The 12787-nt window shown below is 57.2% G+C and overlaps 1 protein-coding gene across 3 annotated transcripts in view; it reads right to left on the reverse strand.

Moving 5' to 3' along the window:
- PHC2 (polyhomeotic homolog 2 (Drosophila)) overlaps window positions 1-12787 on the reverse strand; it is an 83562-nt gene that overhangs the window by 34972 nt on the left and 35803 nt on the right. For all 3 annotated transcript variants that reach the window (XM_012722459.1, XM_012722458.1, XM_004678764.2), the window contains exons 2-7: window positions 7155-7385; window positions 5873-6031; window positions 4974-5051; window positions 4534-4698; window positions 2836-2922; window positions 1453-1765 (exon numbers count right to left, since the gene is read on the reverse strand). In XM_012722459.1, coding sequence (XP_012577913.1) covers window positions 1453-1765; window positions 2836-2922; window positions 4534-4698; window positions 4974-5051; window positions 5873-6031; window positions 7155-7331 — 979 coding nt within the window. In that variant the 5' untranslated portion in view covers window positions 7332-7385. The remainder of the gene's footprint in view (window positions 1-1452; window positions 1766-2835; window positions 2923-4533; window positions 4699-4973; window positions 5052-5872; window positions 6032-7154; window positions 7386-12787) is intronic.

The raw sequence follows: 12787 nt of genomic DNA on the forward strand, positions 1-12787 counted from the left end.
TTATAAGGTTGAAAGAGAAGGAGGAAGAAATGCTAATTTGGGGTTTGTACACTAGTCAGCTCAATGTAAGAACCCTCAGTCTTTAACCTTCTGAGACTCACTTTTCTTTTCCGTAAGAGGAAGAGGCTGGACTAAATTTTGGAGAGGGCAGTGTCCAAGAGGAGAAACATCTAGAAGCACGGGCAGTGAGGCCCCACAGGGCGGCGCCTCTCAGCTCGGTAGTGCCCAGCAGAACAGAGACCAGCCTTTGTCCTTGAAACCCCCAAATGGTGAGTAAATGACTTTAGCTCGGCTCCTTTCCCGCTGGCTGTCCCAACCCCTGACTTGTCTCAAGACCTCCCCTGACTTGTCACTGGGGAAACCACTCATGCTTCGAGATTCACTGCCCACTTCCTCTGACTCATGCTGACCACTTCTGTGACCCACCCTGCCTGGCCCTGGGCCACCATCTGTGGCCACGTGTACCTCGCACTTACTCTTAGAGCAGAATGTAGTGCACGCAGTGGACTTTCTGATGTGTGTCTGGCTCCCTCCTTGACTGCCTACTTCTTTAGGTGGCGAATCTTATTTGGATATCTGGGCTAACCTAGTCCCATGTATATCTAGGTTCTCAAAGGGGAGAAAACTTCAGGGTAGACTGGGTGGTGGACTGGCTGGGATGGCTTTGGCTGTCTGGGCGGGAGGAGAGGGGGTGATTAGGGTGACTGTCTTTTCTGCAGAGCCCTGTGGTCCCACTGAGTTTACCGCTGTGGCAGAACAGCTTGGTGTTGTTCAGGTCGGCAGGCCTGGCTTCTGGAGCTCCTGGCTGAAGGTCTCGTTAAAGATGGGTTACAACAGGCAGTGCCGAGAGGCTCTCAGCAGCAGGAAAAGGCGTCAGGCCCCAGGCAGCACTGATTCATCTGCTTCACAGAACTTGCTTTGCTAGGAATCTGCTCGATAATTTTTTTTTAATCTACTAGGTTTCCTCACGTGCCACCTGCATGGACAAGCCTTTCCCGGCTGTGCTCCCCTGGGCTAGAGAGCGCCTCTGCACTCCTGCAGGCTCAGAGCCCACGTTTATCATGGCACCGTCATCACACTCGCCACACCGTACTTGCGGCTCCCGAGGCCTCGAGGGCAGGGCCCGAGCCTTATTGATCTCGGCACACCCGGGACCGGCAATGTAACTAGCCAGCACTGGGCAACGTGTCGCCATGTCCCACTCCCCCGACCCCGTGGCCTTACAAGCCTCTGGCAGCACCGGTGCTTTCGTGGACTCAGAGAACTTCCTTAGTGCTGTGGCCAGCCTGCCCTCGCCCGAGGCAGGGAGCTGTGACCAGGTGCTCAGGGCCACACTGTGCCCACTGGACTGAAGCAGGAGCTGATGAACATCTCAAGACTGGAAGACGCAGAGACACACACGGGCTGGTGGGCAAAGGAGAGCTCGCGAGCGTCCCCTCCTGGAGCCCTTACCTGGTGCGATGAGGGGGTGGGCGGCCACGGCCGGCACCATCCGGCTGAGCCCAGCCCGGCCCTCCACGCTCCCTGGCACACTGCTGCTGCTCTCTCCTTTCTTGAGTGGCTCCGTCACACTGTCGGTCATGCCAGGCTTGGCACCTGCGGGGGAACCCTGAGCAGTGTTTCTGCCCTGTGACGGGGCAGGCAGAGGCTGGCTAGTGCCCGGCGTGGGTTTCAGGGCCAAGCTGGGCAGGACAGGCTGAGTAGGGGGAGGGCCCGAGGCTGCTGCCGCTGGTGTCTGCTGTGTTCGGAGGGTCAAGTTCTGTACCTGGAAAAGAGGGGTCTATGGGAGTCCAGAGAATGCAGGCAGGTGCCACCCCACACACAATTAAGCAGGGAAAGAGTTAAGGATGGAGCCAGGAATGGCTGAACAGGACAGGAGGTTGTAACATCAGGGAGAAATAGAGAATGAGTTAAGGGCTGAAAAAGGAAGCAGGAGCAGGCAGGATTTCTAAAAGGGACAAGAAAGAGAGCTAGTATTTCATTCATTAGGAGAAGAAAGTGGAGTCTGAGAACGGATGAAGGCCCAGGCACCCGGTTAACATCCCTCCTCCCCAGACTCTCTGGCTGGGAAGCGCACCACTTAGGAAGAGCTCCCAGTTACAGAGGGGCATGGGCACAGGGCATGGGTCTGCCACCCCGGAAATGGCCAGGGCAAAGGGTAAGTCAGTTGACCAGCAAGGCCACCAGAGAAAGGATTATTTTGTCTTCAGAGTGAGGCTTCCACAGGATTCAACCGGTCCCTGGCGCCCCCTGCTGGACACACAGGGGCAGTGCAGACTCACATCTGAGGATCTGATCTCCGGCAGATCCTGGTTCTGTAGCTGCCCGCAGGCAGGTGGAGGTTGTTCCTCTCCCCCACTGCCCACAGAGTCTTTACAGTCACTATAGCGCACCTCTGTGTTCTCAGCAGCAGGCAGGGGCCTAGGACTCATCTCTGCTCCCTCTTCCATGCCACTTTTCATGCCTAACCAGAGTGGGTTTTTCCATGTACAAGGCCAAACTACTACAGAACTTAAGGGTGGGGAGGGCAGCAAGGAAGGTAGCAAGGAAGTAGCGACCCCCCATGACTGGCACTCACGCCTCAGCACGCTGCTCCTAACCCAGGCCTGAGGGAACAAAACAGAGTCAAGAGAGGCTGCGCTTCATGGGTGGGGGGCGGTGGTTGAGGAGCTGGTCTGGAGGCATCAGGGTGCCCAGTCTCCCCCTTGCTTTCCTACAAGAGCCCAACCTTTGCAAGGGCTCCAGGGTCCTCCAGGGCTTGTGCCCACACCCAGTGTCAGTCCCCCTCTGCAGGGCGCCCACCCCCCTGCCCTCCCACAAGCATGGGATCCTCACCTGGGCGGGGGTGGGGGGCCGGGCGGGGGAGCCAGTGCCGAGCTCAGGCTGCACGGTAGCGACGGTGGCCGTGGGCGTGAAGATGAGCTGAGGGGACAAAGGAACAGTGCCGCCTAGGCTCCTAGCTACCTGCACCAGGTTACCTGGCTGGGCCTGGAATCACAGGAAACGAGGCGCCTTTTACCTGCCCAGTGTGGGCTCAGCCACAGCAGGGGGCAGATATGGGGAAACTGGGCGCCAGGCAGGAAGGGCGCGCCGGGCACTGCCACCTGCTTGCAGTGCCTGCCCTGGCCGGGGGGGGGGGGGCGACCCCAGGGGGCGGCAGCTGCATCCAAACTGGTTCCCTGCAGATGCTTCGTGAGGAGCTCATCCTAGAGGGGACCAATGTCCCTGGACCCCCAGAAGCCACTCCAGTATCCTAGGGCGCAGGGACCCTGGCGGGGATGGCTGCCTGAGAACATCGGGCAGGTCCAACCTGAGCCAGAGCCAGCTGGGGCAGACCAGGACTCTGCCAGAAGAGGTCAGGCGACATGTCTTTTGGTCACTGCTAGCCGAGTTTAGTTGGGGGGTTACACAGAGGCCCCAGTCACAGGGAAGCAGGTTGCCTCGTGCAGGATTCCGGAGACTCCCAGCTGCCCTCCTTGCGGGTGTCCGTGTGACCCTCACCCCCCGCCAGCCGAGCTTAGCGCCTGGCAGCAGGTGGCTCCAGAACCCACGTTCCCCAACTGCAACTCTGGCCTGTAGGCCCTGGTCAGGGAGGAGGCAGATGTGCTTTCGGATTCCAGGAGGGACAGCTGGGTCCACAAGGGAATGAGAACCCCAGGATGGAGGCAGGTTGGAGGTTCCCTGGGGCTGTCGGCCCCTAGAGGAGTGGTCTGTGGCCTCCTGTGGTCTGAGAGGACAGGCCCGGGCAATGGGGTCACACCTCCAACAGGAGATGGGAGGCGAGACGGGGGCTGGAGCAAGTCCAGATGCCTGTGCGCAGCTGTGGCCACAGGAGCAGGGGGGCCGTGCTGTCTTCAGGACAGTGTCCGGGAGCTGCGGGGCCACGAGGACCTGGCTCAGGGCAGGGCTGCGGGCTACTGTCTGCTGGGGCGGGCTGCTGTGCTCCAGGTCTCCTCAGTTCCTCGAGACCCAGGAGCCTGCCGGGTCCCCCAGGGCATGCACCTCACGGGCAGGTGCAGGGCACGTGTGGCCCACAACCACTGTTCACGGGTGACGGGGTGCCATATTTAGACTGGGGGCCAGCAATGGGAGGCGCCGGGCAGCAACAGTCCTGCGGCTGGCTGCCACCTGACCCCTGGTCAGCCGTACCGGCCTCTGAGCTAGCGGTGGGCAGTTTCCACACCGGCCATGGCCGCGGGAGCCCGTTCCCGGTGTGAGGGGCCTGTGCATCTCCCTGTCCTGGGTCTCCGAGTATGCTGGCCATCTGGGCACAGGCCCCTGTATCTACTTCTCCAGTCCATTTTGGGGAGAGGTTTCTGATGAGAAGGGACGACTAGGGAGGAAAGGGGGCGTCGGCATCTTTCTCTATTTCAGCCTGGAATCCCGCCTGTCCTTGAGTTAGGGAGCATTCACCTTCCCACTAAGCCTCGCAGCCTCCCCCACTCTTCTCCAGGTCCCGCCCCCCCGGCCTCCAGCTCCTGCTCCTCTGCCTCTGTCCTCCGGAGCAGAGCACAGCCCAGGCTGGGGACTCACCATCTGTGCCCTCAGGTACATCTGGGCTTGGCTTGCAGTCAGGGCTGGGGACGAGGCGTTGCCCAAGAGCACAGCCTGCTGGGCGATGCCTGAGGCCGTGGCTGAGTTGACGCTCTGGGCCCGGTTGATGAGCTGTGCTGCTGCAGGGGAGGCCGCCAGGTTGATCTGAGAGACAGGCGGTGAGAGATAGGGCGTTCCCTTAACTCTGAGCCCCTCAGCCCCCCTCTGTCCCTGGTGGCTTCAGCTTCCTCTAGGCCACTAGCACTGCCCCATCTTTGACCTATGTGCAAAGCTGCAGGGAGAAACAGAAAGCCTCGACACTGGGGTTATTAAAGTGAAGGGCAAGAGGGCTAGATTCCTGCCACCATTCTATGCGGTGAAGACTCGCCGCCATGAGCATTCTGGGCAGGGAAGAAGCTCTGCCTGCGCCCGCCTCTCACCGAGGTCGCCGGGGCTGGGGTCTGCGCAGACACACTGCCGCCTGAGGCGCTCCCTTGTCTGTTGGCCACCAGGCTTGCCTAGAACAGAAACTCTTGTTACTACAGCCCCAGAGCCCCCCAGGGACTTCCCTGCCCCCCCCCCCAAGGGAAGCACTACTGGACGGCTGTGGAGGGTCAACTCCCCTGGAGTCAAACCCCCACTCTGCCTCACCTGCGTGCCCGCAGGCCAATGCCTCAGTTTCCCTTGAATATAAAGTGAGGCCCCGTCCAGGCCAAGCATCTACAAGTTCGGGTCTCTCCTGCTATCTGATTTCTTTTGAGGACAGAGAACACTGTCGCTATTAACTCACATGGAAATAACTTTTGAGCATTCGCAGGCCCTAGGAATAAGCGACCCATCATACCGAATGGGAACTTCTAGACAGGGACTGTTGCTGGCTCTTGTCAGCACCCCGTCCCACCACACGCTATCATGTCTGGTTCGCCCCCTCCCCAGCCCCTAGCTGTGCAGTGTTTGGGGTGCCCAGCCTGCCCTCCCCCCGCCCATCTTCTCATCAGCCAGTCTGCGCCACCGTGGGTCTGGCAGCTAGTCCCCCCCGACCGGCCTCGCTGCAAGTCCAAAGAGACAGGGTCCACGGGGCGCCCACTCTGGGGTACAGAGGTGCCTAACAGTTTGCTGAAGGAACGGACGCATCTTCGGTTACAAACACCAGACTGGGCGGGCTGTGTCAGCCTTCTCTGGTGACCGGGCCCTGGCTTCCCGGCCCGCTGGCGGCTTTGGGCGAGGGGCGTAACCAGAGCCTCCAAGAGACAGATGGTGGGTGCACCTCCCGCCAGGGTTCTGTGGGGCTCTGAGCGTGTGCCCGCCCGCCCGCCCCCGGCGGCCTGCTCCGGCTCACCTGCTGCACGGCCGCCAGGCTCTGGAGCTGGGCGCTGCTCAGGTGCTGCTGCTGCAGCGCAGCGGTCTGCAGCATGAGGTGCTGCTGCTGGGCCGCGTACATCTGCTGCAGGTACTGTGCCGCCGTGCTGGGCTGCCGCTGCAGGGCCTGCTGGATCACCTGAGGCCACGGGGAGAGGGGCTGTCCGCCTGCGCCACCCTCTCCCCAGCCGCCTGCTCTGTCCACCACCACGACCGAGCCCTCTCCCGCGGGGAGACAACCCTGCGCGGAGCTCTGTGCGCCCCCAGTCTGGCCTGCAGCTTGCTCCTGGGGCCTCCGCGGGACAGGCAAAGCAGCAGCGCCCCTCGCCCCAGCCAGCCCACCCTGCGGGGGGCGGGAGTCAGGACTCTGAGAGCCCCAGGCCCCCCCAGCTCCCTTCCCCCTGCCACTCCTCAGCCTCAGAGCCAGAGGGAGGGACATGGGAGACCACCACAGAGGGAGCCGCAGCTCAACAGATCAGAGGAGGAGACAGGGGAAGAGAGGCGAGTTTTCGGAAGCAGGGCCTGTTCCAGCTCTGCAGCAGCGGCCAGAGGAAAACTCATCCCTGGGCTGCAGCCTCGGGGCAGGATGCACACTGCTTGGGCTCTGCCCCTGCTGCCCGGGAGTCGCATCAGTCCCTGGAAGAGCACGCTGGGCGTCGCAGAGGGGCCAGTGCCGCAGCGCTGCGGCCATCTCTCCCTCCTCCCTCTCCCTCTGAGCACCACTCCCTGGGCTCGCTGCCCTCCCCTCTCCCAGAGGGGCTGGCAGGTGAATCTCGGGGATGACAAAGGCTCCTTGTTATCTCCCCCCACTCTTCACGCTCAGCCCAGCAATGCTTCCCCACCACCCTGGCACCAAAGCAAAGCAAAGGCCTCGCCAGCCCTCGGGCCTCAGAGGTGCTCCTCTCTCCTCACCTGGCCACGCTCTGCCATCTCTTCCACTGTGCCCGGCCTGGGCACTAGTGAGCCTTGCCCCACTCCTACGCTTAGCTTGGGGGAGCCCTGGCCACAGGCTGCTCCCACCCAACAAGCAAGCCTCCAGCCTGTCTCTCTGGCTTGGTGTGGTTTCCTGCTTACAGAGCTGCACCTAATAACCATCCTTCCGGGGGTGGGGGAAGCCAGCTCCCCACACCTGGCGGGACGTAGCAGAGGGTCGTGCTGGCCGCCTAATCCGGAGGGTCTCACGGAGGGCCCTCCATGGACAGCAGCTTTAGGGAAGGCGGCAGAAAGCCACAGAGACGCAGGGTTGCCCATGGGAAGCTTACCTGCACCGTCTGCCGGTCAGGAATGCCGCTGTACACAGAGATCTGGGGGCCCGGGGCGCGGCTGCTCCCCACACTGCTGTTGCTGTTGCTGCAGCTGCCGCCGCTACCAACCCCGCTGCTATTGCTGGAGACACTGGCACTGCTAGATGTAGGTGGGACAGGCAGCTCATTCTCCATGGCCTGTGGGATGGCACTGTCAGGGCACGCAGATGGTGGAAGGCCAGGCGGGTGCTGGGAGGGAAAAGGCAGACACTTACTGTGGGCGCGTGCAGATGCCTCAGCTCTCTGTCATCTGGTGGCGCAACCCGTGTAAAACAGGCCAGAGACGGGCCTGCCGGGAGCCTGGCGGGGCCAGGCGTGGGTCAGTCACGCGGCAAGACCTGGGATCCTACCGGACTGATGCTAAAGTCTATGACCTGCTTGTTCCGGCAGAGGCGACAGGGAGGCCTTTCCCTAGTGGTCTGCCCAGAAGAGCTCTACCCTTCAACTTCTACGTCTTTATGCTGGAGAAGCTGAACACCATAGAATGCATCATTTACCTATATTTATACACTTGGGCAGAGAAATGGGCTTAAAAAATCTGGCGCGAATAGACTGAGAGAAAGATGCAAATAAAGAAAACAAACGGACACGTTTGTTTTGTTTCCAGACTCGAAGCCAGAGAGCTTTGCATGTGCTTGCTGTGTCTCTTCTCTTTATGAAGGACTTCCTGAGCGCCCTCTGATCTGTGGTTGGTGAAAATCCCAAGTTTTGGAGTCAGAAAGACTTGGATTTGTGCCCTAGTGCTGCCACTTCCTGGCTGGGAAAGCTTGGCAGGTCACACTTCTCTAACCTTCTGTCTCTTAATCTGTCAGGTGAAAGAGCATGGGCTGTCGGGAGGACAGAACAAGACAGTGATGCTTCGCAGAGTGTCAAGCTCTCACCAACTGACCCCCACTGCTGGACTTATTAAAATCCAGCCTGGCTCTCACTGTCCAGCTCCTGCAGCACAGAACTGGGACCTTTCCCGGTCATTAAGGCTGCTAGGAATTCCTTCGGGCCACCCCATGAGCGGGGATTAAGACCTGGACAGCAATGTGTTGGGGGGATGGAGAGGGGGTGGGAAGGAGGAGTAGCAGGGAGGGATAAGACTGGAAGGGAGGAGGCGGGGAGGAGGGGGGGGAGGAGTGGGAAAGGCATGCCCACATCCGGGCTCAGGGTCCTCTTTCTCCTGTCATGCTAGTCCTAAAACCTCACCTACATATGCATGTAAGCTTTTCTCCTACCCATTTAATACAACTTTTTTTTTTGCCATCCCATCATAGACATTCACATTCTCTGCTTGCAGATTATATCCATTGACTCAATGAAGAAAATGAGCTTTTTTATACTAATCGAGCAAAAAACTAAACTAATCAGTGATGTCTTATCATCTTCCTAATGCTGCTCAGACTGGCTGTTAACACCCCTCAGGCTATCTTCAGACTGGGTGGGCTTCACCTGGGGCTGAAGTAAGTGTGGGTAAAGACTGAAAGGCAGATGGAGGTAAGGACAAGTGGCGATCCCAGTGGGGGTGGGCACCCCTCCTCCCCCAAGGTGCACCTCAGGGGGGCTTGCTTGCCCATGGTGTACCCTGAAATTGGTTTGGTTCTTGCTTTCCACCTCTCCCTAGGAAACCTCAGTTGAAATTCTCATAAAAATAAAATGGGGGCTCTCCCTGGTGGTGCAATGGGGTAAAACAACGCATTATGAAGCTCTCCGAAGCCACTGGCCCCAGAAGTGACCCACATGGCGCGGCAGACCTCTCCTGACCCACCCTCTGCTCCCTCAGCAGAGTACTTCAGTCTATCTGCCTGTTCTGCTCCCCACTCAGTCTCTGGTGGAGCCTCTCAATGCCCCTGCACCTCTGGCCTGTACCCCAGTTCTGTATGCATAAATAAATGTATCTTTAAAGCTAAATAAAATGGGGATTCAGGGTAGCAGCAAACTAAGCACAGGGTCCACTACAGCCTGGACACTGAGAAATAAAACATGACGCTGTCCCCCAGAGTCTGGCACTCCTTTATGGAAAAGCCACGCAGGCAGAAACAGCAGGGCTCCCCATGCAGGGGCGGCTCCGACCACAGCTCCTGGACTCTCCCTTCACCCACTGCCAAGCGCACCCTCTCTTCTCCCTCTCATTCTGGGCTTCTGCTCCCCCGCCCCCTCTGCCTTTTCTGTCCCAGTGGTGGTCTTCCCATTTTGTGGCTGCAGCCTAGTTCTTGGCCTCTCTCCAGCTGCACTCACGCTCACCCCCTTTCACCACTGTGCTCACAGCGGGCTCCCTGGCGCACACTCCTGGCTGTCCCCCTCCTCCACTGTGCTTTGGCTCTGGCCGCCTTTGCACACGTGTGTTCTCACTCTCCTCTTTCCCAGGCCTCCTCCTGGACCCCCACTAGCTCTCTCCCCTGCTTGCACATCCTGGCCTGACCGCCATCGCGCCCCTGTCCCCCCCAGCCTCACACTCCAGCTCCCTTCCTGAGACCTCCTGCCTCAGGAACCCCTCCCCAGCCTGTCCAGGCCTCCCCTCTCTTCCATGGGTGCACACCTCTTGCTCTCCCCATCTGATTCCATGGGGTTCCCCCAGGCCCTCCCTCATGCACTCTGTTCCTGCTCTTGCTTTTGATGGCTCTCAGGGAGGTCTCTCTCTGGCTCCCCTTCAGGCGATCATGAAAAGCACGGAGGAGGGAAGCACAGACTCAGGAAACACTTCAAAGGAGAAGTAACAATGGAATCCCCTGAACCCACAGTCCCCAATTTTACAGAACAAAGTTGCCCTGCACCACTTTGCACTCCTTGTCCACCAACCACCCCTTGAACCTTCCCATAGTTACTAGTTTGTACCTAGGAAGCAGGAAGTGCCTTGTTTCCCCACAATCTGCACATCTACAACCTGCAGGGTAACCTGGCTGAGTACCAGGAATAGGAAGAGGTAGGTGACAAGAATCTTCACTTCAAGGTCCTCATGTGCAGGCGTACACTGACATGTGGTTACAGTGATGTGGCTAATGAGTCCTTTGAACCCTATCCAAAAGCTCTGGGCTAAAAACTCTGGTAAACTAGGTTGGGATTGGGCATGAAATACAGATTTAAGCACAGAAATATTACCTACCACGTGCTAAGTTGCAAAGGGGTGAGTGAGGCATTGGCTAGTGTTCAGAAGAGCGAGGTGTTAAGAAAGTGTGCAGTGGATGGCTAGAAGGCGGAGGAAGCTTACTCCAGGCTTTCTAAGACTTAGGCTGCTGCTGAATAAACGATCCCGGCCCTTCGTCTGGGTGTTCTTTGGTGGCTCACTTTTCCTGGGAGCCTTAGTGTACTAATAGAGGAAGGATGTGGACTTAGCTGCCAGGTAATGCCAACTCTGGGAACACCAGTTCTGTGTTACTAGCTGTATGGGCTTAGGTAATAAATAATAACCTCTGTGAGCTGCTCTGCTTATGTGTCTCTCTTCCCCACTGGATTCTGAGCTCCTTGACAACAGCAATCACTTTGGATTTGCCTGAATAGAATTGTTTGGTATGTATCAAGCTCAATCTTACTTCACCCCTGAAAGCTTAATTTCTGCCTCAGCAGAAGAGTTTTCCCTAACTACTTGAAAACATATAGCACTGGAGATTCAATGTCAGTACTTTCCATCAGTGGCATCTATACTAATAACTGTGATTGCTGAGTATTTGCTATATGTCAAGCACCTGTCGTAGATGCTTGATCAATATTCATGACTTCCTATATTGGATAGATACTGTCCTCATAGTGTCAATGAGGACTTACTTGAGTAACTCACCTACGGTTGTCACAGCACTAGGACTCAAAGCCAGGTCTGTTCCCAGTAGAGCTCTTCCCCATGTGACATCCTTCATCTTACCTGGGCCATTACGTCAATGGCCTTGGGCAAAGTTCTCAATAGAGTGTACCTCCCAGATTTTCAGAAGTGGAAAGGAACTGAGACCACTGAGTAACTCCCTAATTATTAATTAATGTCTATTAAATATTTTATCTTAAATTGCTCTATGTAATGCATATATTAAACATGCTTGTGAACTCACACCAGCTTAAGAGACAAAACATTACCAAAGTCTCCCTTGTTGTTCCTATGTAACAACCAAGCCCCAGTTTGGGGGAAATGTGATTCACTCAAGGAGATAAAGCCCCTTTGCCTCTCCTCCAGGAACCCAGAAGGCACCCCCAGAAAACCTACTGGTTTTACTCAGCCAGAGGGTTGGAGAAATCAGTAGCTCAGGCCCTACCACAAGTCACCCTCTCATGGGCGTCATAGTGAAGGTAACATAGTGAAGGTAACATAGTGAAAGAAATTAATTAGGAAACGTGGTGCAAATTCAGAGAGACTCTTTCCTCCCTGAATTAAACTCTCAGTGCCTGACCACTCCCTCCTTCCTTCTGCCACAGAGCCCTGGACTGTAAAGACCTCTCAGCGAAGGTTACTCTCATTATACCCCAAACCCTGGGGTCCCTCATTAGAAAACATAAACCCTTAGATTGTCATAGAACGTAGGCTTTAAGCATTTCACACACGCCTATTCAATTTTCTTTTAATTTCTACTCGAATTCCTCCCTTCTCTTTCTAACTGGTTCCTTATTTCTTCCCCAAGGCCACACACCCCTGTTGACTCCCACTATGAACTGTAGCCAAATCTGACTAATGGCTAACATCCAGAGCTGGAAGTCTGGCTCTCTCTGAGTTCTAATTCACTGTGTGGTTTTGTGGGAGGCTGGGCTCTGAAGGCTGTGACCCCACTTTAGTCAATTCTCTCCTCCCAGCCACAAGGGGCCACTCTGAACCACGTGCGTGCTGTAACTGGCTGGGAGAGTGATCTTATTACAGGTTTCGGTGGTCCAGGGGCCAGAGCCCAGCAGCTGGAGAAGTGCTGATGGCTTCGCCCTCCCAGGAGCCACCAAGTCTAGGGAAGGAGGCTCTGTCCCAAGGGTCAGGAAATCCATTTGCTGCGGATTATGGCTGTGACAGAGGCTGAAAGTAGAGGGGGAAAGGTACTGGGAATAGAGCTCTCCAAATGGAGCCCAAAGCCCCAGGGCAAACTGGGGTGGGTTTCTTCCTAATGGAATCAGAAGCTGATAGGAAACGAGAGTCCAGTCCACGCCACAAAGGCGCGGTGTCCCAGTGCCTGTGGTGCTAACGTGGGGAGAGTCTGAAAAGATGGGGTGAGGCTGGGCCTCGCTCTAGCTCCCTCCCCACAGGCTGCTTCTCTGTCCAAGGTCCGGAACAGCCCAGTGGTCAGCCTCTGGACTCGGGACTAAGGCAGACTGCTCGCCTCCCGGGCTGCCGCGCTGCCCTCCTACCCTGACTCCAGCCTGGCGGCCGGAGGCCCTGGTGCCCTGCGGGCATCCTAAGCACACGCGGTCCAGACCTCCTCAGAAAGGTCCCCTGCCCCCACGTGCCCTGCCCTGCGTGCTGCTCGGGCACCCTCAAGTATCTCCCGGAAACGAAGGCTGGGAAGTCAAAGTGACCATACAATACGACCCATCAAAATAAAGGGAATTCTTTGTGAACTAGAACCACAGGCACTTAAATGAATAAACATTTTCTCAAACCTCACTGTTCCCTTCATAAATTCTAGAAGGCAGACACTATAAAGTGT

The sequence above is a fragment of the Condylura cristata genome, unplaced genomic scaffold, assembly GCF_000260355.1.
Source record: "Condylura cristata isolate star-nosed mole 26May11 unplaced genomic scaffold, ConCri1.0 scaffold00008, whole genome shotgun sequence".
NCBI classification, from domain to species: domain Eukaryota; kingdom Metazoa; phylum Chordata; class Mammalia; order Eulipotyphla; family Talpidae; genus Condylura; species Condylura cristata.